General features: G+C 41.1%; 1 protein-coding gene and 1 long non-coding RNA gene across 4 annotated transcripts in view; one reads left to right on the top strand and one right to left on the bottom strand.

Annotated features, from left to right (window-relative positions):
• Nucleotides 1-21,040, bottom strand: part of SYCP2 (synaptonemal complex protein 2) — a 105,963-nt gene extending 84,923 nt beyond the window's left edge. Inside the window, exons 1-12 of one of the 3 annotated variants that reach the window (XM_059705172.1) lie at nucleotides 20,976-21,040; nucleotides 19,008-19,151; nucleotides 17,913-18,041; nucleotides 16,720-16,824; nucleotides 16,185-16,209; nucleotides 13,231-13,316; nucleotides 11,948-12,033; nucleotides 11,653-11,687; nucleotides 10,693-10,835; nucleotides 9,513-9,565; nucleotides 8,668-8,713; nucleotides 8,036-8,128 (exon numbers count right to left, since the gene is read on the bottom strand). In XM_059705172.1, the coding sequence (XP_059561155.1) occupies nucleotides 8,036-8,128; nucleotides 8,668-8,713; nucleotides 9,513-9,565; nucleotides 10,693-10,835; nucleotides 11,653-11,687; nucleotides 11,948-12,033; nucleotides 13,231-13,316; nucleotides 16,185-16,209; nucleotides 16,720-16,824; nucleotides 17,913-18,041; nucleotides 19,008-19,151; nucleotides 20,976-20,999 (969 nt within the window). In that variant the 5' untranslated portion in view covers nucleotides 21,000-21,040. Of the gene's footprint in view, nucleotides 1-8,035; nucleotides 8,129-8,667; nucleotides 8,714-9,512; nucleotides 9,905-10,692; nucleotides 11,688-11,947; nucleotides 12,034-13,230; nucleotides 13,317-16,184; nucleotides 16,210-16,719; nucleotides 16,825-17,912; nucleotides 18,042-19,007; nucleotides 19,152-20,975 lie in introns of those variants that run through there. The other 2 variants (XM_059705170.1, XM_059705171.1) reach the window with 2 other exon arrangements.
• A 5,628-nt stretch (nucleotides 21,041-26,668) lies between these two features.
• LOC132239182 (uncharacterized) lies at nucleotides 26,669-27,474 on the top strand. Its single transcript, XR_009453994.1, has 2 exons — nucleotides 26,669-26,835; nucleotides 27,307-27,474. It is a non-coding gene; the product is annotated as an uncharacterized LOC132239182 (long non-coding RNA).
• The last annotated feature ends 147 nt before the right edge of the window (nucleotides 27,475-27,621 follow it).

The following is a 27,621-nucleotide window of genomic DNA, read 5'->3' as shown; positions in this document are numbered from 1 at the left end:
TTATTACAGTTGTTCCTCTTTTTTCCCCCCATAGCTCCCCTCCACCCTGTTCCCATCCCACCCTCCGCCCTCACCCCCACCCCCCACTGTCCTCATCCACAGGTGCACGATTTTTGTCCAGTCTCTTCCCAAATTCCCCACACCCCTTCCCCCCAAAAATAGTCATTCCACTCCATTTCTATGCCCCTGATTCTATTATAATCACCAGTTTATTCTGTTCATCAGATTATTCACTTGATTTTTAGATTCACTTGTTGATAGGTGTGTATTTGTTGTTTATAATTTGTATCTTTACCTTTTTCTTCTTCCTCTTCTTAAAGAATCCCTTTCAGCATTTCATATAATCCTGGTTTGGTTGTGATGAACTCCTTTAGCTTTTCCTTATCTGTGAAGCTCTTTATCTGACCTTCAATTCTGAATGATAGCTTTGCTGGATAAAGTAATCTTGGTTGTAGGTTCTTGGCATTCAACACTTTGAATATTTCTTGCCACTCCCTTCTGGCCTGCAAAGTTTCTGTTGAGAAATCAGCTGACAGTCGTATGGGTACTCCCTTGTAGGTAACTGAGTTTCTTTCTCTTGCTGCTTTTAAGATTCTCTCTTTGTCTTTTGCTCTTGGCATTTTAATTATTATGTGTCTTGGTGTGGTCCTCTTTAGATTCCTTTGGTTTGGGGTTCTCTGCGCTTCCTGGACTTGTAAGTCCATTTCTTTCACCCGGTGGGGGAAGTTTTCTGTCATTATTTCTTCAAATAGGTTTTCAATATCTTGCCCTCTCTCTTCTGGCACCCTTATAATTCTGATGTTGGTACGCTTGAAGTTGTCCCAGAGGCTCCTTACACTATCTTCATATTTTTGGATTCTTTTTTCATTTTGCTTTTCTGGTTGGGTGTTTTTTGCTTCTTCATATTTCAAATCGTTGACTTGATTCTTGCGCTCCTCTAGTCTGCTGTTGGGAGTCTGTATAATATTCTTTATTTCAGTCAGTGTATGCTTAATTTCTAGTTGGTCCTTTTTCACAACCTCGAGGGTCTCATTAAATTTCTTGTACGTCTCATTAAGTTTATCGGCAGTTTCTAGAAAATTCTTGAAAAATCCTTAAAAGTGTGGTTTTGAACTCTATGCCCAGTAGTTTGCTTTCCTCCATTTCTGTCACTTGTGTCATGTTTGTCTCTGCATTTTTTTATGCTTCCCTGGGTTGATAGAGTGGTTTTCTGTGATAGGTGTCGTATAGGGCCCAGTGGCTCAGCCTCCACAATTACCTGAGGTGGACACTCTTGGTGCACCCCCTTGTGGGCTTTGTGCACAGTCTTGTTGTAGTTAAGCCTTGATTGTTCTAGGTATCATTGGGAGGAATTGACCTCCAGGCCAATTGGCTGTGAGAATCAGCTGTGTCTGCAGTGGGAGAACTTCTGAGCTGGAGACACTCTTCTGGGGCAAGACTTGCTTCAGTGGGGCTTTGGTGCTCACTGAGTCTGCCCCCCTGAGTGTGTCCTTTATGGATCTGAGGAGCTGCAGTCTGGATGGTCCCACTCTGACAACCGGGCACACTGGCTCCTGGATCTCTAAGGAGGTGCTAACCTAGCCTCTGCCTGAGGCTACCCAGCAGGAGCTCAGCTGTGAAGCAATGCAAGTTGCGGTGGGGCCTTGGGCCAGCTGCAAGTTTGTTAGGTAATTTTAAGATTGCAAAGGGCCAGGCCTTTCATATGCAAAAGCTGGCGCACAGCTTGGGCAGGGCGGGGGTCCCAGGGGATCAACAGTGCGGAGCAAGCAGCTATGGCTGCCCTCAGAGGCCCTGCTTCTCAGTGTCCGGGCAATCGATGCAAGAACCTCCAAGAGAAAGCTGCCCTCGAGTTCCGACTGATGCCAGACAGTCCAGTTTCTTCCATATGAGTCTGGGTCCCCAGAGACTCGCCCGGAACTAGAGCTCAGAGGTTGAGACTCCCTACCAATTGAAAAAGACAACTGTGTCCTCAGCCGCCAGCCCTCTCCGGGTGCGCCTCCATACCTCTGTACTTTGCTTCCGCACTGCAGCTCCTCTGAGTCTCAGTATGCTTTTCTCCTTCCTTCTAGTTGTAGAATTTCCACTCAGCCAGCCTTCCTGTGGTTCTGGATGATGTCCATTCCGTCTTTTAGTTGTATTCTTGAAGTGGTTGTGCTAAGCAGCAATTTCCAGTGTTTACCTATGCCACCATCTTGGTTTTCTCCGTTACCTCCTACTTTTAATCATTTGGCTTCACACTGCCTTATTATTTCCAGTCTCCTTTGCACTAACCATACTATGTATCTTTCAGTTTTTTGAATATTCTATTTATTTATTCTTATAATAAATATGGATAGCTATAAATGAGAAAGTTGTGTTCTCAATTTCATGAATCTTACATTCAATGGGGAGAAAGCAGACAACAAACAAAGAAACAATAAACACAGTAACTTTAAGTAGAAACAGCTTTCTAAAAAAAAAATAAAGCAGGACAATGTGTTGTGATGTGGCTGGGAGGTTACTTTAGGTTGAGTTATTAGAGAATACCTCTACAAGGAGGTGAGCTTTGTGCTGGAATCTAAATGGGAAGGAACTAAGATACAAAGATCTGGAGGAGGTTTCTAAGCAGAAGAGCCAGCAAGCAGAAAGACCTAAAATGGGCATAATCTGTATTAGAGGACCAGAAAAAAGTAAGATGCAGCTGGAACATAGTAAGCATAAAGAACAGTTTGAGCTGTCAGAGCAATAGCCAGAGGTCAGATCATAAAGACCATCTATACCAGTGATGGCAAACCTATGAATCTTTGTTTTACTATGGTTGCAAAGATAAAAAAATTTCTATGTGTGACACAGCACCAGAGTTAAGTTAGGGTTTTTCAAAATGCTGACACGCCAAGCTCAAAAGGTTCGCCATCACTGATCTATACCATGGTAAAGAAGCAAAAAAACGGTTCTAAGCAGCTGCTCATGTAGAATGGCTTCTAGTAAGAGAGAATACAGGGATAATGTACTATTACTATAGAAATCCAAAGGAGAGAGGATTCCAAATACTCTATTTTGGGGAAAAAGAATTTCCTAGCATCTCCAGATCACTGTCTGGAACATAACAGGCATTAAATACTTATAAATGCATTTTATGCTATCCCAATCATGTTTAATACTATATTGCTTATTTTGTCTAAATCATCCAATAAACCGAGCTGAATGAAGGCAGGAACTACATCAATATGATTCTGTCCTCTTCTCCCAAAACTGAAGTTCAGTTTCTGAAGAAAATCCAGTTAAAAATATTCCTATAGCCTGCCCGGCGTGGCTCAGTGGTTGAGCATCAACCTATGAACCAGGAGGTCATGGTTCGATTCCTGGTCAGGGCACACGCCAGGGTTGCTAGCTCGATCCCCAGTGGGGGGTGTGCAGGAGGAAGCCAATCAATGATTCTCTCTCATCATTGATGTTTCTCTTTTTCTCTCTCTCTCCCTTCCTCTCTGAAATCTATAAAAATAAACAAAATATTCCTACAAATCCAGCAGGAATAAATAAACTAATGAAAACTGTCAGAGCACCTCTTAGAAACAGTGCTAGTATTTGGAACTCCATTTTAATCAAGCAGTCTAAGAAGTAGTACAAAATAAAAAGAAACAAAGGTATGTGGAAGTCCTAAGAGGCATTTGATTAATGTTCATTTTTAAGAGTTGAACTGGAAGAAAAAGCAGGATTTTACAAGAGATCAACTAAAAGGACTAATGCTTCATTATAATATCAGATGCCACAATTAGATTAGTACATACAGATCAACTCTTTGCTCAGATTTTGGCAAAGTGATAATACAGTTTGAGCTAAAGTATCCCAAAGTATCAAATATTAAGGAGCAGCTATTTGGAAACAAAGGCTCAAGAGTTTTCCTCAGGTTAAAAAGAAGTCAGTAGAAAATATACTGCCTGGTTGGAGGTTTTAAACATAGCTACCATATACCACAGAAGGAAAAGAACTAAAATTCACTTCCAAATACTACCAATAAGAATTAACGCCGATTTTCAAGCAGAAGATTATATGACTGAATAAGAGCATTTGTCATTATCTGTTAATGTTATTTCTGAGTGCCTCTGTATTTGAGTAACTGTTTTTTTTCTAGACTCAATTCACTTTATTCATGTGAATGGTAAATTTTATCTGACATTAACCTGTAACTTATTTCTGAAAATCTGTTAAAAATTTAGTGTTAATTTCTCTTTTCTGTTGCAATAAATCATCAGAAATAGTTTTATTTCTAACTAGAAGCCCAGTGCACGAATCCATGCACCAGTGGGGTTCCGTGGCCTGGCCTGTAGGATCAGGCCGAAACCGGCTCCCCGACAACCCCCACGGGCTCCCGGATTGCGAGAGGGTGCAGGCCAGGCCGAGGGACCCCCACTGGTACACAATCGGGGCCAGGGAGGGATGCGGGAGGGCTCCAGGGTGTGTCCAGCCCATCCTGATTGGCCGGGCCCTAGTAGAAAGCTAACCTACCAATTGGAGCGTCTGCCCAGTGGTGGTCAGTGCATGACATAGAGAGCGGTTGAGTGGCCTTAGCACATCATTAGCATATTATGCTTTGATTGGTTGAACAGCTAACTGGATGACCAGACACTTAGCATATTAGGCTTTTATTATATAGGACTACAGGCCCGGTGCACAAAAATTTGTGCACTCGGGGGAAGGGGGGGGGTCCCTCAGACCGGCCTGTGCCCTCTTGCAGTCTGGGACCCCTCGGGAGATAACGACCTGCTGGCTTAGGCCTGCTCCCGGGTGGCAGAGGGCAGGCCCAATCCCTAGGTGCAGCCCCTGGTCGGGCTCAGAGCAGGGCCAATTGGGGAGTTGGGGCGCCTTCCCCTGTCATGCACAGAGCAGGGCAGATTGGGAGGTTGCGATGCCACCCTCAGTCACGCTCAGGGTAGGGTCGATTGGGGGGTTGGGGCACCACCCCCTGTCACACTCAAGGCAGGGTCGATGGGGAGGTTGAGGCGCCACCCCGTCACGCACAGAGCAGGGCCCATCAGGGGGGTTGGGCCTCCATACCCTGTCATGCACAGAGCAGGGCTGATCAGGGAGTTGAGGAGCTCCCCCCTGTCACTCACAGAGTAGGGCTGATAGGGGAGTTGGGGCACCGCCTCCTGTCACACTCAGGGCAGGGCCAATGGGGAGGTTATGGCTCTACCCCATCACACACAGAGCAGGGTCCGTGGGGGGCAGGGGGGTTGGGGCCCTGCCCTGTCACACACAGAGCTGCAGGGCGATCAGGGGGTTTGGGCGCTGCCCCCTGTCACACTGATCCCGGTGCTGGGAGGCATATTACCCTTTTACTATATAGAATAGAGGCCTGGTACATGGGTGGGGCTGGCTGGTTTGCCCTGAAGGGTGTCCTGAATCAGGGTGGGGGTCCCCACTGTGGTGCCTGGCCAGTCTGGGTGAGGGGATGATGGCTGTTTTCAGCTGGTCACACACCCTTCAGGGTGGGGGTCCCCACTGGGGTGCCTGGCCAACCTGGGTGAGGGGCTGAGGGTTGTTTTCAGGCTGGGACTGAAGCTCCCAACCGCTCCTTTTTTTATTTTTTTTATTCTGGGCCAGCTTTAGCTCTGAGGCCTCGGCTGCTGAAAACAGGTTTCTGGCCTTTGTTTACCGTCTGTATTTGATACAATGTTGCAGTCCGGCTGGCTGAAGCTCCACTGAGTAAAGCAGGTTTCTGGGGTTTTTTTAGCTTCTTTATTCACAACATAGTTGCTTAGAGTTGCAGCTGAGAGGCTGGCAAGTCAGGCGGGGAACGTTGGAGTTCTCCGTCACTGAAGCAAGCAAGCCTCCCTGTTCCCATCAGCTGCCTGGCTGCTGGCCACCATCTTGGCTGCCAGTTAATTTGCATATCTCGGCCCTACTCTGTGAGTGACAGGGGGATTAGCCAATGGGAAGGGTAGCGGAGTGACACTAATTACCATGTTTCTCTTTTATTAGATTAGACTAGAGGCCCAGTGCACAAAAATTTGTGCACTGACGGGGGGAGGGGTGTCCCTCAGCCCCACTTGTGCCCTCTCACAGTCTGGGACCCCTCAGGAGATAACGACCTGCTGGCTTAGGCCCGCTCCTGGGTGGCAGAAGGCAGGCCCAATCCCTAGGTGCAGCCCCTGGTCAGGCTCAGAGCAGGGCCAATTGGGGAGTTGAGGCACCACCCCCGTCATGCACAGCGCAGGGGGGATCGGGAGGTTGCGGATGCCACCCCCAGTCACCCTCAGGGTAGGGCTGATTGGGGGGTTGGGGCACTGCCCCCTGTCACACTCAAGGCAGGGTCGATGGAGAGGTTGTGGCGCTGCCCCCTGTCACGCACAGAGCAGGGCCGATCAGGGGGTTGGGGAGCTCCCCCCTGTCATGCACAGAGTAGGGCCAATAGGGGAGTTGGGTCACCACCCCCTGTCACACACAGAGCAGGGACGATCAGGGGGTTGGGGTGCCGCCCCGCCACCCACAGAGCAGGGCCGATCAGGGGGTTTGGGCACTCCCCCGTCACACTCAGGGCAGGGCTGATGGGGAGGTTGCGGCTCTACCCCATCACACACAGCAGGGCCCATGGAGGGGTTGGGGCGCCACATCCTGTCACACACAGAGCAGGGCCATTCAGGGGGTTGGGGTGCCTTCCCCTGTCACCAACAGAGCAGGGTGGATAGGGAGGTTGTGGCCCAGCCCCCTGTCACACACAGATCCGCAGGGCGATCAGGGGGTTTGGGCGCTGCCCTGTCATGCTGCTCCAGGGGCCAGGAGGCCTCGCAGCTCTGCTGATCCCGGTGCTGGGAGGCATATTACCCTTTTACTATATAGGATAGAGGCCTGGTGCACTGTTGGGGGCTGGCTGGTTTGCCCTGAAGGGTGTCCCGGATCACGGTGGGGGTCCCGCTTGGGTGCCTGGCCAGCCTGCATGAGGGGATGATGGCTGTTTGCAGCTGGTCACACCCCCTTCAGGGTGGGGGTCCACACTGGGGTGCCTGGGCGGTCTGGTTGAGGGGCTGAGGGCCATTTTCAGGCTGGCAGGAGACTGAAGCTCCCAACCTCTCCTTTTTTTCTTTTTTTTTTATTCTGGGATTTACCTTCTATGGCTGTCACTGGACCTGAGAGCCGGCTTTAGCTCTGAGGCTCGGCTCCAGCTCTGAGACCTCGGCTGCTGATCTGGGTTTGTTTGGATTCTATAATTGAAACACTGTTTCAGCTCCAGCTCCGAAGCCAGCTGGTTGAAAGCAGGTTTCTGGGGTTTGTTTAGTTTCTATAATTGCAACACTGTTTCTTAGAGTGCAAGCTCAGAGGCCAGCAGTGGCAGGCGGCGAACCTTGGCTTCCTCCATCACTGGAGCAAGCAAGCCTCCTGTTCACTCAGCTGCCTGGCTGCCGGCCGCCATCTTGGTTGGCAGTTAATTTGCATATCTCGCTGATTAGCCAATGGGAAGGGTAGCGAAGTTACGGTTAATTACCATGTTTCTCTTTTATTAGTTAGGATTAGCTTGATACATTACCATACTAATAGAAATCACTCAGATAACACTGAAATATATTGAAATAGCTATAAAATATACAATGAAAGCAATATTACTAAATTGGTTTTTTGTTTGTTTTGTTGATCCTCTTCCGAGGATATTTTTCCATTGATTTTTAGAGAGTGGAAGGGAAGGGGGTGTGGGGAGAGGGAGAGACACTGATGTAAAAGAGACACATTGATTGACTGCCTCCCACATGCACTCTGACCAGGACCAGGGATTGAGCCTTCGGTACATGCCCTTGACCTAAATTGAATCCTGGACCCTTCAGTCCACATGCTGATGCTCTATCCACCAAGCCAAACTGGCTAAGGCTACATTGTTAAATTGAATTTCTCCTACTGGGATCGAGCCCGCAACCTGGACATGTGATCTGACCCTCAATAAATTGACACATCCTGGTTCATGGGTTGACACTCAACACTGAGCCACACTGATAGGGTTTGAATTAGGACATTTTATATATACATATACATACATATAAAATAGTACAAAGGGAATAAAACTTACATCATCTCCAGCAATGTAGAATGATAGGGTCTGGCTCCCAAAATTAAAATCTACCCAAAATTCCTCAAGTTTTTCATCTGATGGTATTTGCAGCTAATAAAATAAACATATAAAACTAAAATAAACATATAAAACTAATATATCCTATGCTATTAAAAGTGACAATGGAGAATTATGATCATGTAATTCATAGTTGAGTGTTGTTTTTTAAAAGAGTATAGATGGAAGGGGAGGGAACATAGAGGAGACAAGTATTGCATTTAAGTAAATTTAGAAAGAATTAAAAAATGCTTAGTCTTATACACAGAAATTAGCTAGCTCAATCATGAATATTCCAAGTGCAAATAAATGTTGAAAGTATTAGTTTGAATATATTCATGAATGATAAATCAATAATGAAATTAAGGAAACAGAAAAATATTTGAAATACAGCTTTTTGTATTTCATTTATCTACAGCTGCAAATATGCCATGTTATAAAATGTCTTTTAGATACAGAATAATAGACCAGCTGTATTTTTTGTCTAATTATGACTATTGTTAAAGTTTTTGTCACTTTGTAATCTATAATTCACTTGGCTCTTCCATCAAAATTTATCCAATAACTAAAACACATGTTAATTTAAAACTTACCTCATATTTATCAAGAAATGCTGATAAACAAGGAAATGTAAAGACCCTGAAATAAGAAGTTTGAGGTAAAGAAATAAATTAATCAGACTTTACAACAGCACAAGCTTGACTAGCCATAGAAATCATGCCTAGGATCAAAGGGAAATCAGGCAGTGGTCAAAGCAATTTAAATAAAATCATATCTCTTTTATTACTTTAAAAAAGAGCTTAATGAAAATTTATTTCTGTAGAGAAAGCATATTATCTTGAGGGTACTACTCAAACTACCATTATGTCTGAAGTGATTGACTCTGAGCGGAGATTGCCATTACATTCCATGCTATTGACTCTGAGCAGAGATTCCCATCTTAGCGTGTACTATTAATACCATGAAAGTTCCCATAGACCTTAGATGGGAAAAGAAGAGAAGTGAATAATACTCCTAATAAAAGTGGCTGAATTCAGTGAATACTTCCTTGGTCAGATATGATTACAAGTACTCCCATATAATTATCTCCTTTAAACCTCACAACAAATGTATTAAGTACATATTATTAGTATTCTTATTTTACAGATAAGGAAACAGAGGCGAGTAAGGTTAAATAATCTGCCCAATGTTAGAATAGAGAGAAATTTATGATTCAAATCCAAATAGTATGACTTATTGCACTTACCCCTCAACCTATTTTTCATTTCCTTAGTAAGTAAAGAAAATGTGAACTCAGACATCCAGTGTATCTGAGCACCTATAAGGTGCCAGGCACTGCAAATACTGTGCTCTTCTGTCATTATCAAAGTGATACAAGTTTACATCACTTAGCCTCACATGCCTACTCCTGAGATTAAATAATCTGCATTAAATTTACCTTCTCTTGTCTCCAAGCATGCCATTTACAAGGTTGAGAAAAATCCTGCAATCCTAATTTTTTTAAAAAAAGAGAGACTTTAAAAAAGCATAGTAAATTGACAAATCTCAGAGGGAGGGGGGGTGACAGGGAGAGATTAGCCAAAGAACTTATATACTTACTAGAGGCCCGGTGCGTAAAATTCGTGCATGGAGGAGAGGGGGTGTCCCTCAGCCCAGCCTGCACCCTCCCAATCTGGGACCGCTTGGGGGATGTCTGACTTCCGGTTTTGGACATCCCTCTCACAATCCAGGACTGCTGGCTCCTAACTGCCTGCCTGCCCACCTGCCTGCCCGATTGCTCCTAACCGCTCCCTACCGGCCTGATTGACACCTAACTGCTCCCCTGCTGGCCCGATTGCCCCCAACTGCCCTCCCCTGACAGCCTGATTTCCCCCAACTGCCCTCCTCTGCAGGCCTGGTTATCCCCAACTGCCCTGGTTGCACCCAGCTGCCCTCCCCTGCTGGCCCCATAGCCCCCAACTGCCCACCCCTGTTGGCCTGCTCGCCCCCAACTGCCTCCCCTGTTGGCCTGATTGCCCACAACTGCCCTCCCCTACCGGCCATCTTGTGACGACCTGAGGGTGGCCATCTTGTGATGATGTCACATGTGACGCCACCTAGGCTTTTATTATATAGGATATGTATAGCCCATGGACACAGACAATAGTGGGTTGGGGAAGGGACTGTGTAATGGGGGTCACCTGTAATAATGTCAATAATAAAAACTATATTTAAAAAGCATATTAATTTTCAAAAGCTATTAATAATTTACTAGAGGCCTGATGCACAAAGATTCATGCAAGAATGAGCCTTCCTTCCCCTGGCTGCTGGCACCACCTTTGCTCCGGCTGGAGCCACCTTTCTGCCTTCGTTCCGGCCTAGAGCCGCCTTTTCGCCTTCCCATGCTGCCCAGAGGCCCTGAGGGGCTGGGGCGGTACAGAATGCCTGCGTCGTCGCCATGGCCACAATACAAGCATTCCGCCCCACCCCTAGCCACTCGGCACCTGTGTATGCAAATTAACCTGCCATCTTTGGTGGGTTAATTTGCATACTCACGCCTGATTGGCTGCTGGGTGTCTTGAAGGTACGGTCAATTTGCATCTTTCTCTTTTATTAGTGTAGATTTTTATACTACTTACTGTTTCAAATTCAGAGTCTTTAATTCCTTTAAATGCATTAGCAATAAAATCCATTGAAAACCAATGACATGCCAGTTTCCGTCTTTGTTTTTCTGTCGTCATTCTACATAAAGCCTCTACGATACCTACTTGTAAGTCATAATCTTGAAAAAAAAGTTAATGTATTATTTGAAATTATAAAAATTAAGAGTTTATAAATGTCAATATATTTTATAAGGTATTACAACTAGCAAGATAAAGAAAACATTAGTGTAAATTACTTATCTGTTGCCATTTCTTCATATGAATTAAAACTAGCTCCTTATTATAGAAATGAATACAACCCAAATAACAAAACAAGCTTACTAACAAGAGAGAAAAAAAATTTCTAAAGGTTACTTAAGAAACACTCCTAAATATTCAAAGACTATGCATTCCATTATTATTAGAGTTGTGAACTATAAAACAACTCAATGGCCTATAAATCACAGAATCTTTGTTTTCCTTTTGTGTAATATGACACTTAAAGTTATTCCAAAGTACTTTGGTTATTCTATAGATAAAAATCACAAGATCAAAATTTTCTAATATGAAACTTACAAAAGAAAATTTGAGTTCTTTTAATAAACACATTGCTTAAAAATAAATCTATCAATCCCAGGAATATTTAACCTCCTAACTTCATAAAATACCATTTGAGGCACTTCTTAGCAAAAGTAATTAAAATCTATTGGAAAATTAAGTTATTATTCATAAATCTACAACTTGGGTACAAATTATATTTAACTCCTGCTTAATTATTTCAGTTAATTACTAAAATATTTGTCATTTAATTACTTGCTAAAGTAATTAAAATTGCTTGACTATAGTTTATAATCCTCTCACATCTCACTACATAAAAATGTTAATATATTTTGACTAAAACAATTCTATTATGTGTGTAATAACTTCAAATATAAACATTTTGGAAAAAAAACTTACCTCCAGCATCTAAAATCCTTTCTCCCATACTATTCCTATGAATCAAAAGAATAAATTATATACTAGACTAATATAAATTAAATAGAAAGCCTATATGTTGGAGGGAGGGACTTCACTAAAATTTACAATTGGCTAGTATCACACTTTTACAGAAATTATATCCATAAATTATAATAGAAACCTACAACAGTTTTATGAGTTTTAATTATCAATGCAATTCATGGTTGCCTTATAAAGCATCCTTTAAATTCTTAACTTGAACCACTAATTAAAGCAATATAATAGAAATTATTACATGAGATTTAACATTTCTTGGTTATAGAGTATTTTCCTGGCATCTTGAGGTATTTTGTCAAGCATAGCATTCATATTTTTTAGAGTCTACAAAAGAAAAGAAATAAGATAAGCCATCAATATTTTATATTCTGTGAAACATTACAGAAAAATATTCTAGGTATATAAATTTAGAAGCCTATTTTTTTCTTTATCATAGCACTAGAGACCCAGTGCACAAAATTGTGCATGGGTAGGGTCCTTAGGCCTAGCCTGCGATCACGGCCATCTTCTGCCCACTCTCCAGTCCCCAGTCCTGCCCTGCCGCCACCTCCACTCTGGTTCCCCGTGGTTCCCCGTTCGCCATCTGCAATCAGAGCCTGTGGGCTGGGGGGAGGGACCGAGAGGTGGTCAAAGCACCTCACAGTGACTGGTCAAGCGGTCATTCTGGATGTGACACCATTATGGTACTGGGCTTTTTTTATATAGGATTTTTTGCAGGGAATGGATCAAGGTAAAGGCTATCCTATATAATAAAAGGCTAATATGCAAATAGACTGAATGGCAGAATGACCGGTCACAGTGATGTGCACTGACCACCGGGGGGTAGATGCTCAACACAGGAGCTGCCCCCTGGTGGTCAGTGCGCTTCCACAGCGGGAGCGCCGCTCAGCCAGAAGCCCTGAGCTGGGCTCATAGCTGGCTGGTGCAGCGGTTCCATGGAAGTCGGACATCCCCCGCGGGCTCCCAGACTACGAGAGGGTACAGGCCAGGCTGAGGGACACACCCGAGTGCACAAATTTCATGCACCGGGCCTCTAGTAAAGTATAAAATAGTGAATACAAAAAAAAATGTAGAATATAATAAAAAAGAATATACCATGATTTCTATACTAAAATAGTTATACTCTTTGCAATACAACATATGTTTATTATCACTTTACGAACTAGGAAGGCAAAAATATTAACTTATTAATATTTATTCTTATGGTTATACAAATGTACAAATATCTACACACTATTAAGGTTATTTTTAGTATTTAATACTTAAGAACTCCTAATATTAGATGGTATCATTTATTTTCATGTGAGATATATGTATACATAAGCCAATATGGTTATTCATTTTCAATAAATAGGTAACATATTCATTATGTCAGGCAGTGAATTAAGACAACAGATATATACTACATGATAAATAATTTAGTGCCAAGATAAAATGATTATTTAATTTGATAAATTGCTACCACGTTTTCTTCTTTCTCATTTTTAAGTTTCAAAAGAAAAATCTAACAAATGACTTTACCTCCTGCTGAATACAAATATTCACTCTTGAGTCAATAACCAGGGCACAAATTCGAGGTATGAAACTTTCCACTACTTGCTTTTTACCTGAATAAAAGTGTTAAATTATTGATAAATGTGTATTTTAAATTCTTTTAAAAGACAGTCTTTACTTATATGAGTTAATGTAAAGGAAGTACTGGTTCACTTGAGAAGGTCGACTTGACAGGCCTGGGCATCAGGAAGCATACAATTCAGTCCTGGTTCTGCTATGAATTAGCTATGTGTGTGGCTTTGGAAAAACACACACACAAAACCAACAGATATGACTGAATTCTGGCAAAGAAATCCAAATCCAGCTTCTTCTTTCAGGCACATAAGGCACTTTTCTGGATGAAATAAATATCATTCAAAAGTGTAAACTTCTATATTGAGATTGTTAGAAAACTGACCTCATTAATACTAATAACTCAAAAATTCCATAATAGCCATCAATACTTCTGAGCTATTCCTAAAAGCTAACCATATTCTCAAAAGACTAGGCTTTATCAATACTAAATATATTTAAAGAAATTTTCCACATGCTATTTCATAATACAAATTTTAAAAATAATTTTTAAAAATGCCAATAATGTAACAGAACATTCCAAAGTGACCACATTAAAAAAAATCACTCAATTAGGGGAAAAGATATAATAATTTACTTTTTAAAATCCCTGTTAGATCACTTTATAATCACCAGTGGTTTAAGACTGTTTTCTACTCTAAAAATGTAAGAATTCAGGCTAGATTGCAAAGAAATCATTGAAAAAGTAGTAGCTACTATTGAAATAAACAGTAATTGATTTTTTTTTTAGTGATACATGGGTATATTTTAGAGAAAACTGCTTAGTAAGGCTACTTTAAAGTGGGTTTTGAGGTTAAGACCTAAATAAATTCAATAGTGAGTCATGAGCATATCTGAGGTAGATCATTCCAATGTGAGGAGATGGCAAGTGCTAACACAGAGAGCAAAGTAACAGTGATCAATGAGGTACTGTCTCCAAATGAGGTCAGACAAGTTGGGTCTCAAAGACATAGTAAACAATTTTGATATCTAGGCAATCACATTTAGCTAATGATCAATGGCCTAAAATTTTATATCTATGTAATTCTCAACTATCATATGATTTCTTTTGTATAGTAGTTCAACTAAAAGCACATATGGTCTTTCAAAGACATTTTCAAAAATGTTTAAAAAATGAGGGACAAATTAAAACTTTTTCAAAATGTAAACTTATTTTGAGAAGGTGACTACATAAAAAGCAAGTCTATTAGTTTTTCCATCTTATAGGGAAATCTCCATTAATTTTTATTAAATTACAGCTAACAAAATAGCAACTGATCTTTAACATTTTGGCTTTGATGGCAGCAAATAGCAGCTGTTCCTTTATGTATAAATAATTCACCAGCCTCAGTTACCAATTCTAGTTAATTCTTTCTCAAGCAACACAGAGATAAACATAACTTGGACTGACTGCTTTTCACAAGACACCTGCTAGCCATAAGTGAATGGAAGAGTTCTCAGTGGACTACTGAAAATTTTGTTCCATTAGCTCAAGGGTTGGCAAACTATGGCCCATGAACCAAATTCAACCCACCGCTGATGAATAATACATTTCATCAGCAAGTACTCTGGAAATGTTTGACTCTATCATGTTTTATTGAACTAGTAGCATCAAGGTGAATTTCATTTACTTTCATGAACTTAGCCATCTTCAGTTACCAGTGAATGATTTTGGTAATAGCTTGTGCTGCAGAGTCAATAATGTTTCTTAATGACCTCAACCCAAAATTACAAGGCAAAAATGTGCTATATAAGAAACTTATAATTCAGTAAAGTCATTTTAATGACACTAAATGAAGTTATTTGCATTACAAGTAATGCCAAGCTTCTTTCTGTACTTCCTGGGTTGTCAAAAACTAAAACAAGAATTGACATCTCCATTCCCACACACATTTTTATAGGGGATTTTTTTTTTCAAGTTCCAACTACAGGTCCAGCAGCATTTTTAGACATTGATGTAAGTGCAAGGGAAAGTTTCCATATGTCAAAATCTTTTTAATTGTGCAGATGAGGAGCTTCTACTTAACCTTCAATTAAAGTGATTAATCTGCAGTGCAATGACATTTTAAAAGGCAAATATTAAGAAAATAACAATATAATTCTATAAATGCTTTCTAAGTGATGAATATCCTCAATTAAGAATCATGCTTATAGCCCTGGCTGGTTTGGCTCAGTGGATAGAGCGTCGGCCTGCGGACTGAAGGGTCCCAGGTTCGATTCCGGTCAAGGGCAGGTACCTCAGTTGTGGGCACATCCCCAGTAGGGGGTGTGCAGGAGGCAGCTGATAGATACTTCTCTCTCATCGATGTTTCTAACTCTATCCCTCTCCCTTCCTCTCTGTAAAAAATCAATAAAATATATTTTTTTAAAAAGAATCATGCTTATAAACTTATAGCAGTATTTGTCATTGGCATGAAAAGATTTTCTAATGCAATATATATATATATATATATTCTCATTACATATAAGCATCAATAAATGAATATAATCAATTTTGACTAGAGCAAAAACTAACTCTGAACCTGAATAAGTGAAATATCATCCCCTCAAAAAAGAGTGCTATTCTTCACATTAGTATACCTGTATTACAAAAACATCATACTCAATTATTATGTTTTGAATTGCACCAATAAAACATTTGTGGAAATGTGTTTTCTTTCTTGTTATAGTACCTACATATTATCCTCAATTTTTTTTCTGGCCCACAAAACCTAAAATATTTACTATATGGCCCTTTACAGAAAAAGTTTGTAGATCCCCGAATTAGATAATGAATTCCTAATATTGGGAAAATTGCTATGAGAATTGCAAAATTATACTAAAACTCTAACTGCAAATTACTGTTCCATAAAAGAAAATGTTTATTATACCTTCATCACTGATGCCATATACGACCTGAAAAGCAAGGAATAATATTAATATTTTACTGTCTTATATTATAAACCATTATAAATAGTATTAAAATAACAGGTTAAATTTGAACTCACCACATAAGTACTAATTATTTAATTACATTACACAAGATAAATGCTTTACAATCTGAATAGGTTAATCCAACCAAGTCACAAGCCATTCTGTTACTGTCTTTTAGGCTTAAGGCATATAGAACACAAATTATTTTTATTTATTTTTAATTTTTTTCATCATGAACTGTGTTTTCTTTTTCTTTCTTTTCTTTGTTTATTGTTTAAAGTATTACAAATATAAGCATAACCAATGGACGCAAGACACTGGGAGGGGGTGAGGGCATGTGCCTGTGGGTAGGGGAGGCTGGGAGAAGGTCAATTGTGGAAAAAAAAAAGGAGACATATGTACAAGTTGTTTTTAAATAAAGTGCTTGCTTAGGCAGCATATATACTAAATAAGCACAAGCTTTATAACATTGGTTAATCAATGTGATTTTACCATCAAAAGATCAAATAAGTCTTCTATCATATATATAAGAGCTTCATCTTTTGAAGTTCCTCGACTCAGAATTATCTCCTTGGATTTTTCAAACCAGGCAACCATGTAAAGAAAAATGTATATTAGTTATTTTAAATTCAATTGTGAGAATGTACTTATCTATATTTGTATAAATAGTAAACCTAGGAATAAAGAAATAACAAAAATAAAAATTCCAGTATTGTATCAAAATAAATTTATGCTTTCAAAACATCGTGATTGTTTTTGTTTTTTGGTAACTCACTCTATTTGCCCATTGTTTGGATGGAATGGATAAAGTTAATACTAATTCCAGGTAGAAGACCTTTATTTCCCCCTTCAAATTCCTTGTTCAGATACATTCATATACTAGATGAAAATAATAATCACAAGTTAGATTATTTTGGCACTGTTACTATTTGATAATTTTTGGTATTTTTCACTTTTATTAATTAAAACTAGAGGCCCGATGCACGAAGATTCGTGCAAGATGGGCCTTCCTTCCCCTGGCTGCCAGCACTGCCTTCGCTCTGGCCAAAAGCTGCCGTTCCACCTTCCCACACTGCCCAGAGGCCCGGAGAAGCTGGGGTGATGTGGAATGCCTGCGTCGTCACCATGGCAATGACGCAAGCGTCTCGTCCCACCTGGCCACGGGCTGCTCGGTGCCTGCATATGCAAATTAACCCACCATCTTTGTTGGGTTGATTTGCATACTCACTCCTGATTGGTGTCATGAAGGTATGATCAATTTGCAACTTTCTCTTTTATTAGGGCAGATATTTGAATATAAACTACATCTCAGATACTGTTCAGGGCACTGGGTATACAGCAACGAACAAAACAAACAAAAACTAATGCCATACATTCTAGTATGGCAGACAGACAATAAATATTAAAAAATAATAAAGTCAGATAGTGATTAAGATGAGCTGAAGAGAAAATAAAGCAAGTAAAGTCGCTAGAGAGTCTTGTGGCCTTAAATTCACATGATTATCAAGGACCCTGTGAATAGTTTCCTTGTGACACACTACAGGTTATAAAAATCTTTATTGTAACTCAAAGTTTTATATAAAGTACCCAAATTTATTTTTCAATGGTTTGAAGCATTTACTTTATTAGAAAGCACACCTTTAATAATATTTCCCTCATATGAATGTTACATAGTCTATACTTATCTTTTGGACTAGTCCTTGTTTTATCAAAGTTAGAAGTCCAACTTGCCCCAAAATACTGATATTCCTGCTACATCTTCCAAAAGAAATCAAAATGATTGAAACAGTTTGGATATCCTTTTTATTAAGTTCCTGAAATGAAAAGTATACATTTAAACATCTGTTAACACAAAATAGCATGGAACTGGCTAAGGACTTTATAATTCTCACAAATCCTGAAAGCTATAATTTTAATCTTCAAGAACAAAGGACAAAATGTGGTTTAAAAAAAGCAACTTGTCTAAAGCCAGTAAATGACAAACTCAGTACAAAAATGCAGATCTAGCAGTTGGTTGGCGTATCATCCCATACACCAAAAGGTTGTGGGTTCGATTCCTGGTCAGGGCACATACCTAGGTTGCAGTTTTGAACCCTAGTTGGGACGCATATGGGAGGCAACCAATCAATGTTTCTTTCTTTCTTTCTTTCTTTCTTTCTTTCTTTCTTTCTTTCTTTCTCCCTTTCATCAATAAAAAACATATCTCGAGTGAGGATAAAAAATGCAGATCTGTATAAATTCAAGAAACTTTAGACTATGATACAAAGTTACTTTCCATTCTAAAAAGCTCTAGGTATTTAACAAATAAAATAAATTTTTACGCAATCTTTTAGAGTCAAAGCAAATCTCAAATACTGGGAGAGATTGTCAATAACCACATTTTCTTGCATATAAACCTGTCTTACAAAGTCCAAGGTTTTGGATATTATTTTTTATATTTGCAAGCAACAAACTTTGTCCATATAACATGCAGAATATATTGATAGGCTTTTAAAAAAGAGATTAAATTGTTTAAACTTCCAAGATGTATACTATTTTTCACCAGTGGTAACTCTGCAAACATAGCTATTTTAGTACTTTATTTAGAAAATGGTCCAATATGCTATTTGGAGCTTGTCAAATTTAAAAAAAAAGCAAGTGGTAAAATAAAGATTTATTTATATAATTATAAGCGAGTTTGCCGAAGGTTTTTATTCATTTTTTTCCAATGGTACTTTCCTGGAAAGTAGACTGCTATCCAATAATGATAACAATAATTCAACAAAAATAAATATATTTACCCTGCATATAAGGTCATCCAACTTGTGGAAAAACTGTTTGCTGCATTTAATCGTCACATCTTCACAAACATCAATTTGTAAAAGTGTTTTCAAAGGTTTGAAATCATTTTTTCTTAAAGCATCATCAATGCATTTTTCCAACTGCTAGAGAAATATAATTAATGGCACATATATTGAATCAAAACAAAAATTATTCACCTTATGCAATCTAGTAATTTGAGAATGGTTTTCACATGAAAATTCTCAAAAGAATTTATATAAAATCAATACACACTTATTTTTTTTAAACTGCCCACTCTTAAATTTGGAGTAATGTAGTCAGATTAAGTTTCTTTGATAAGATTCTATATAAGAAAAATATATTTTACTAATTTTCCACTTCATGTCTTAAATTGGAAAGTCATCATTATGTTGAATTCAACAAAAACCTGTTAATGAAAGAAGTAAAATAAACTTTATGGTAAATAATCTGTAATACCATGGATAAAACTTAAATATATCTATCAACTTCTTAATGAGATTTAAATGTATAAAAAATGCATAGATGGTTAAAAGCACTATTTAGAAACTATACCAACCAATGAGTTAAGCATCTCTCTCACACAAACACAATATTTATTGTATTACATATTTATAGTCATGTGCCACATAATGAGGTTTGAGTCAACAACAGACCACGTATATAATCGTGGTCCCACAAGATTATAATGGAGCTAAAATGCTCCTATTGCCTAGTGATATCATAGCCATTGTAACCTCGTATCACAACACGTTGCTCACATATTTGTGTAAACAAACCTATTGCACTGCCAATCATAGAAAAGCACAGCACATACAATTATGTACAGTACATAGTACTTGATAATGATAATAAATGACTGTTACTGGTTTATGTATATTTACTGTACTATACTTTTTATTACGTTTGAGTATACTAGTACTCTTTCTAATTATAGATATCTGCTGTAAAACAGTATGCCATTAGGCCTGCAAGCAGCCTCATACATCTCATGTTTATTACATCTTCTGAATGCATAATTTTCTCTTATGTTTGATTTAATCTCATGTTGTTTTATAAATTTAGTTTAGCCTATGTGTACAGTGTTTATAAAGTCTGCATTAGTGTACAGTGATGTGCTAGGCTTTCAAAATCCCTCACTACTCACTCATTGACTCACTCAGAGCAACTTCAATTCCTGCAAGCTCCATTCATAGTTAAGAGCCTGATAGAGCTGTACCATTTTCCATCTTTCATATCATATTTTTACTGTACCTTTTCTATGTTTAGATACAGAAATACCATTGTGTTATAACTGCCTTAATATTCAGTACAGTCACAAGCTACACAGGTTTGCAGCCTAGAAGCAACAGGCTACATACCATATAGCCTACGTGTGTAGTAGACCACCTAGGTATATGCACTATGGTGTTCACACAACGACAGAATTGCCTAATGACGCATTTCTCAGAAAGCATCCCCATCATTAAGCAGCGCATGACTGTATAACCTTTATAAAATCTGTCATTCCAGGTATTAATGTAAACATCATTAATAAGTAATTTTCATACTACAATCTGATCATCAGACTTTGGAGTGAATTGCATAGCAATTAAATAGATAAAACTTAGTCTTTACCTAAATGAAGTATCTTACCATTTTAAACTTTGATATGATAATATTCAGGCATAAGTTTTAAACATGAATCAATGCATGATTCTTTTCAATATAAGAGATATATAGATACATATACACATAATTAGCGTCTATAATTTAAATATTTTTAAATATTGAAAACAAATCTATTAAAAATAAAAAGATAACATTTGCATTTATTCTCCTCTTGACCTCTTCATAAAAACAAGAACGCTTGTCTTTCTTAAAAATATAGCACTTAATACCTATGAACAAACAAAAAATGATTTTAGAGACTAAAATAAAATACTTGCTTTTGGTCCAGGACTACATACCTGGAGATCTGGTCTTATTGGCATTTTGATTTAATTTTTAAAATGGCAGGTCAAAACAAACACCTATAAAAGAAAACATACACTCTGTATCTTACAATCTGTTCTACATATTTAAAATCTTAATACACATACATATGCATTGCTGTTTATACCAAAGGCAATAAATACTGTTTCTTCAATTTCCTCGCTGTTTATGAAATTACTCATTTTAATTTGGCCAAAAAAGTTTCTGGAAAAAAAGCCTGAATAGCATTTATTCAAGCTGTTACTGTTTATGAACTACTTAAACGCCAAAAACTCTGCTAAAAGGTCACAAAACTAGTGAAAGAAAAATCGGGATCTGCCTCATCCTAGAGTCTTGCTATATTTGTTCCAATTTTGGGTAAAAGAAGAAAAATAACCTTGAATTATTGTCTAAATGATATTCAGACTTATAAACACAATAGGTTAAGAAGGGAAGAATATGCGAGTATGTTACCAAAGAATAGGATATATGGGAACACACAAAAATACAATGAGAAGAGTGAGGAAAAGATAACCTAACCTAAACACATTTTCTCTTAAAAAGAGAACAGAAACAAGAAACAATGCGGTTATATGAAGCACCACCTACCACCTTAACAAAAGTGTCTAAAATTTCCAAATGCAATTTGGAGGTTAGCTCTATAAAGGAAAATAAATACTACAATCTTTTCTAGATATCACGACTAGAACAATTTAAAATTAATCTACTATGTAACAGAAACATTAGGACATCCAACATAGAGAGGCAATTAATTCAGTAATCCAACAGGAATAGAGGACTGTGTACTATAAAACAACAAGAGGCATTAGTTTACTTTCTTGCAGATATGGCAGTAGAGAAATTTAAGTGCCAATGAGGATATACATATAATGCAAACAAAAAGGGTGAGTAAAAATAATCTCTTGCATTTCCAAAGATTAACTCTAGGGAAAAAGTTCTGATCCCCAAAGAAATATTTGCTCTATGTAGATAAGAAACTAGGTCTAAAGATGTTTTTGCAGCATTGTTTTGAGTGGCAATGATTCAAAAGCACCTAGATGGGATTTGGGAATGAAAGGAGCATGAGAAATAAATAAATACAATGTGGTAACTAATTTTGTGAATATAATAGTCAAATAAAAAGGCCCAGAATTTTAGGTATTTGTATTAAATTTTAAGTGATTAAAAATATGTTGCTAAAGGATATAGCGAAAAAAGAAACTTTGTATCATTTATATGTCTAGGTATATGCATGTACATATACACATATTTGTGTGTGCATGTGTGTAGACAGACAGACATTCACATATACCAGTGGTCGGCAAACTCATTAGTCAGCAGAGCCAAATATCAACAGTACAACGATTGAAATTTCTTTTGAGAGCCAAATTTTTTAAACTTAAACTATATAAGTAGGTACATTGTTATTAACTTAATTAGGGTACTCCTAAGCTGGCCTTGCTAAAAACATCCTCGATCTGAGGGGTCGACCTCAGCGAACGTACCCCCACTTCTTCAAAATAGACTTGCCCAGGCCGAAAACCGACTTCTGCGCATGGGCCATGAAGTTTCAATGGCACTGTACGTGCACGCCCGCACATGGTATTTTGTGGAAGAGCACACTCAAGGGGCCAAAGAGCTGCATGTGGCTTGCGAGCTGTGGTTTGCCGACCATTGACCTATACCAATCAAGACAGTTGGGATGCTTATCAGGCTCATTGGAGAGGAGCAGTAAGGAGTTGTACAGAACTGTAAACTGTAAACTATTTGTCAAAGTAAGACTTTAGTTTTATTTGTAATTTATATTTATACTAGAGGCCTGGTACATGAATTCGTGCAGGGGCGGGGGTGGGGGAGGGACCACAGGAGGTTGGCTGGCAGGCCCCAATCCAGTTGTGTACATGTGCTGAGGTAGTGGCAAGCAAAGACCACAGACAGAGTGCTCCAAAATGGCCCCAACACCAGCTATGCTCTGAGGTGGAAATAAATACAGCTCTATTTTGCTGCCCACCCTCGGGCATCTCACTCTCCCCAGGGCAGAGTTGCTGACAGACAGGTCATCTCTCCTACCTCTGCTGCACATTTTTTGGGGGCTCTGCTCCCAAGCATGATAGGTAGCTGACTTTGGCCAATGGTGGCACACCGCTGTAGGAGCTCTAGCCAATTAGCGGTTGGGAGCCCAGAAAGGTGCGGGGCTGAGCTAGAAGTGGCTGACAGGGGCAGAAGGGCGAGTGGCACTATGCAGTGGTAGAGGTAAGGTGGCGGTGGTGCTTACTTTGCGTCTTTGCAGTTAGGCTGCTGCCTTGCCCCTTCTGCCCCCTCTGAGCTGCTACTCTGTTTCAATCAGCGTCAGGTTCGCTCTCTTCCTACAGACTTCCCAGACCCAGATTCTCTTGTGCCCGGAGCCTTAGCCTGGGGGAGGGACTGGCTGGGGGGAGGGACCGCGAGAGGTTGGCTGTGGAAGTGCACTGACCACCAGGGGGCAGCTCCTGCATTGAGCATCTGCCCCCTGGTGGCCAGTGCACGTCATAGTGACCAGTCATTCCTGTCCTTTGGCAGTAACAGTTGTTTAGGCTTTTATATATATATAGATACCTTACTAAAAGTATAGTAAATTCTTGCCAAAATGCAGGTAAGCGACATCCAAAACATGGGATCAGTAAATTGTGGGTTTGAGTTATTGTGAGGGAACTGAAATGACCAAAGCTAGCCTTTGCAGTTAAACATCTAGGAGTCCAGCTACTCCATCCAAATCTATCCAGGGCCTAACTGTGGTTTTGCCCCATCTGGTTGTATTTATTTACTCTGGCTTAACTCTAAAAGGGGCCAGTCTAGTTGTGGTAGCTGGGGATTCCAATACACCAACAATGATTACAGGACCTCTACATAGTCAGAAGTCATTGTATCCAACTCAGAGATGCAGGGACACACTCTTTGCCTCCCCAATTCCTAAAAAGGAGTTTGCCTATTTTCTATGTAGTTTCACTCTTTCATTCTTCCCAGGCCATCACAGAAGATAGAAATTTAGCCTGGTCCTGTTTGAAAATATTATTATCACAAGTTACAAGATTTTAGCTTAAAATATGCATGTGCATTTATATATGCATGTACACACACACACACATATATACACACATATATGCAGACATATGTATAAACTTGCTTCATAGATAGAACGTTTTTTAAAAGATAGGAAAGTATTATTTCAAAATGGAGATAAATAAGTATTTGAGGTCAGCAACCCATATCATCATAGGCCTGAAAGCTCAGGGGGATGGCTGTTTTCAGGAGGAAACATTCTTTGGGACAGAAAAACCAGGTTGAAAACATAATCCAGAATATCACAAAGAATATACAGAAGATGAAGTTGGGATATAAAGGAGAAATGCAGACATTCCAATGCCTATTCAATAAGAATTTCAACCTCAAGTTAAGTGTAATTTACAAAGTGGTCCTCGACAAGGATATAGCACAGAATTACTTGAGGCCCAGAGGCGTGTAAAGCTCACAAGTTGATTTAGTTTCTAAATCTACTTTTGTGCAAGTCAGCCGAAGAAAAGGAAAATTAGCATCCACACGGGCAGATTTTTAAAAGTAAGGAAACGGAACAATCCAGGCACTCCCCCCTCCCCCCTCCTCGGAAGACTGGATTCACTGGAGCCAAAAAGGGAGTACTCTCCATTCAGCAGGCAAACATTCGCGCCTGCAAGCAAAGGCGACCTCCAGGAGGAAACGTGGCACACCCCCTTCCCCGCATCAAGAGCACACAACTAAAGCAGCCTCACCACACACCACCTCGCCAACAAGGAACGAGGCGAAGCCCCCGACAGAATAACTGCAAGAAGCGCCGGGCCTGCGCGTCCACCCAGCAGGCTCCGCGCCCTGGTCGGCTCCGTGTGCAAGCCGGCAGAAAACGGCGAAGGGTTAAAACTCCCAGCAGCTTCGCAGAGCCCGGAGGCAAAGCCGGACGCACGCACGCACGCACGCACGCAGCGATAGTTCAATACAAGGTCCTCGCTACATGCCACGTTTCCCAAATGCGAGCCGCTGGCCAAGAGGGAGGGCGACACCTTCTGTAACGACTAAAGTGTTAACGCAACTATCTAATAAAGCACGCGTCATGCCGCCCCGACATTCAGCATTTTGTTCTGACCACTATTCGGATACAGGGGGCCTCGGAACAGAGCCTGAAAGAGGGATCCAGGGGCAGCCGAGCAGACAGCGCAGGCCCTGAAGGCCCGCGGGGCGGGGCCTGGGGCGGGCACCATCCTCCCGAAGTGGGCCTTGTGCCAGTCCCGCCCCGCCTGCCGCACCTCGCACCGCACTGCCACCCCTGGGAACCACCGTGGCCTCCACCCTGAAACCATAAGATCACACCTGCCGAGCCGGCCCGGTTCGGAGACACACTGCGGGCACGGAGAGGGCTCCCGTCACATCCGCCCCTAACCGAGTGACCCAGTGACCGTTGCCGCTCAGAGCACAGGCTGAGCCCGCACAGCAAGCACCGCTCCCTCGGACCCCAGAGCGCCTCTTCCCCACCCCCGCCCTCCGCCCCCGCGGGCTACGCAAGGCCCTCTGGACGCCCTCAAACCTGGCACCGCCTGCCTGGCCTTTTCCACAATGGCTCCTCCTTCACCCTTCACCGTCTGGGCCGGCAGGTCCCCCGCCCTTGGGCCCAGCTCAACCTGCCGCTCTCGGAGTTTGCGTGGAGTCCAGACCCAACGGCCGCCCAGAGTCGTGTCTCAGCTCCTGAGGCGGCCAGCGGAAGGCGGGAAGCGCCCGTCCAATCAGCGCTATGCACCATGTCCAATCAGCGCTACCGCCCAGCAAGGTCCCGCCCCTTGTAACCGTTGCGCGTGCCGGCAGCAGGAGGCCAGAGTCAGGAGGGCCGCGGTGGGCGTGGCTCTGAGCCTCAAGTAAGTGGACTGCAGCATCCTGATCCTGACCACAACCCCGACCCTTGACCCCTCCCGGGCGCCGTCCTCGCCGGAAGGCTGCTCCTCAGGTATGCGCAGCCGGAGGAGGCCTCAGCTTCTCTTCCGTCTCTTCCTCCGAGGGCCCCTGCCATCCCCACAACCACCGGGGAGGGCTAGTCAGGGCCGCACAGATGAGGGGGACCAGCGAACCTGCGAGGATGCTTGGGTTGCACGCCCTCTGGAGCGTCCCACGCTGCGGGCCGGCAGAGGGTAGCAGAGCCACACGGACCAAGTCCCCGCGGACCTCCGCGCCCTAGCCCTGGCTTCTGGCCAAGACTCAGTCTGCGTCAGTCTTGCTCCCTCTCCGCCGGCCACGCCCCCTCCTCCCGACAGCCCCGCCCCGCCCCGCCCCGCCCCGCCCCGCCAGGCTGCCAAGCCCGTGTCCTGTTCTGCTGGAGGGTTTCCTGCCTGGGTTTCCTGGAAGCAGGAGCGGCTGCCTCTTCAGTAGGCAGAACCCAAGTCCCTTATGGGAAATTAGGCTTCGCCCCTCTGGGCCTGATACTGAGCAGGAGCATCAGTATATCCCAGACTTTTTACAATGTTTCCATTTAAAGTATCAGTTTAAAAGATAAAAGCAATCGTGCTTGTGTAAAATATATAAGCCATGCAGAAATGGATACAGCAGACACTTCAAAAATTATAAGTAGTGATTTCTCAATTTGCCACTTTGTAGCAGAGGAGAAGAGTTAGAGTTCTTTTATTGTTTCATTTGTACAAAAAGCATAGGAATTGTTTGGTAAACATCAGTATACCACCACAAGGAAGAAGAAAAGGCAATCACTCTTTTTAATCTTATTTGTTGTTAAATAGGTTTTTAGAGTATAGTGTTAGATGAAAATTCTTTTCTATCAATCATCATCAAAATTGGGTTCTGGGGTAGGTTTGGGTACTGACTGCTATTTACCAGCTGTGGGACTTCAGGTGCGCTCCACTCTCTTCAACTAAAAAAAATGGGGATGGTATCTACCAGGTAGTGTAATTTTCAGAATTAAATGAAATCAAATACAGCACCTAGCACTGTGGGCAAGCAAATAAGAGAGGACACAATGAATATTAGTTTCGGTCCCCTGTGTGCAAGGCACAATCCAGGGGGAGTCAGACACACAAGAGTACAATACTGTCTCATCCCCTGCAACCCCCTAGAGCAGTGGTTCTCAACCTTGGCTGCACATTAGAGTCACCTGGGAATCTTTTTAAAATCCTGATTTCTGGGCCTCATCCTCCAGAAATTCTGTTTCTTTGTTACTAATGTTGTGGCCCCACCCCATAACAAAGAAACAGAATTTCCAGAGGATGAAGCTCAGAAATCAGGATTTTAAAAATTCCCAGGTGATTCTAATGTGCAGCCAAGGTTGAGAACCACTGCCCTAGAGCTTTCTTCATATGTGACTTGGCACAAAAGATTGTATTTCAGTTTCTCAAAGACATGCACAACTGTGCTATAGAAACTGAGGTACTAGCATACAATTTTTAAAAAAAAAATTTTTTTGCAAGGCACTAAGTTTGACTATTTAGGTAATAGGTAAAAATAAGACTTAACCATGAAATTATTTAAACAATCAAGAAGTTTCTAACACGTTTCTGTAATGAGACTACAAGAAAAACACATTCCAGCTAACAATTTGTGCACATACAATTTAATTTTACGTCTGGGTGAGATCGCTTC

This window comes from Myotis daubentonii, chromosome 8 (assembly GCF_963259705.1).
Source record: "Myotis daubentonii chromosome 8, mMyoDau2.1, whole genome shotgun sequence".
Lineage (NCBI taxonomy): Eukaryota > Metazoa > Chordata > Mammalia > Chiroptera > Vespertilionidae > Myotis > Myotis daubentonii.
Note: the sequence above shows the minus strand (reverse complement) of the source record. Positions and strands in the feature narration are given on the sequence as shown.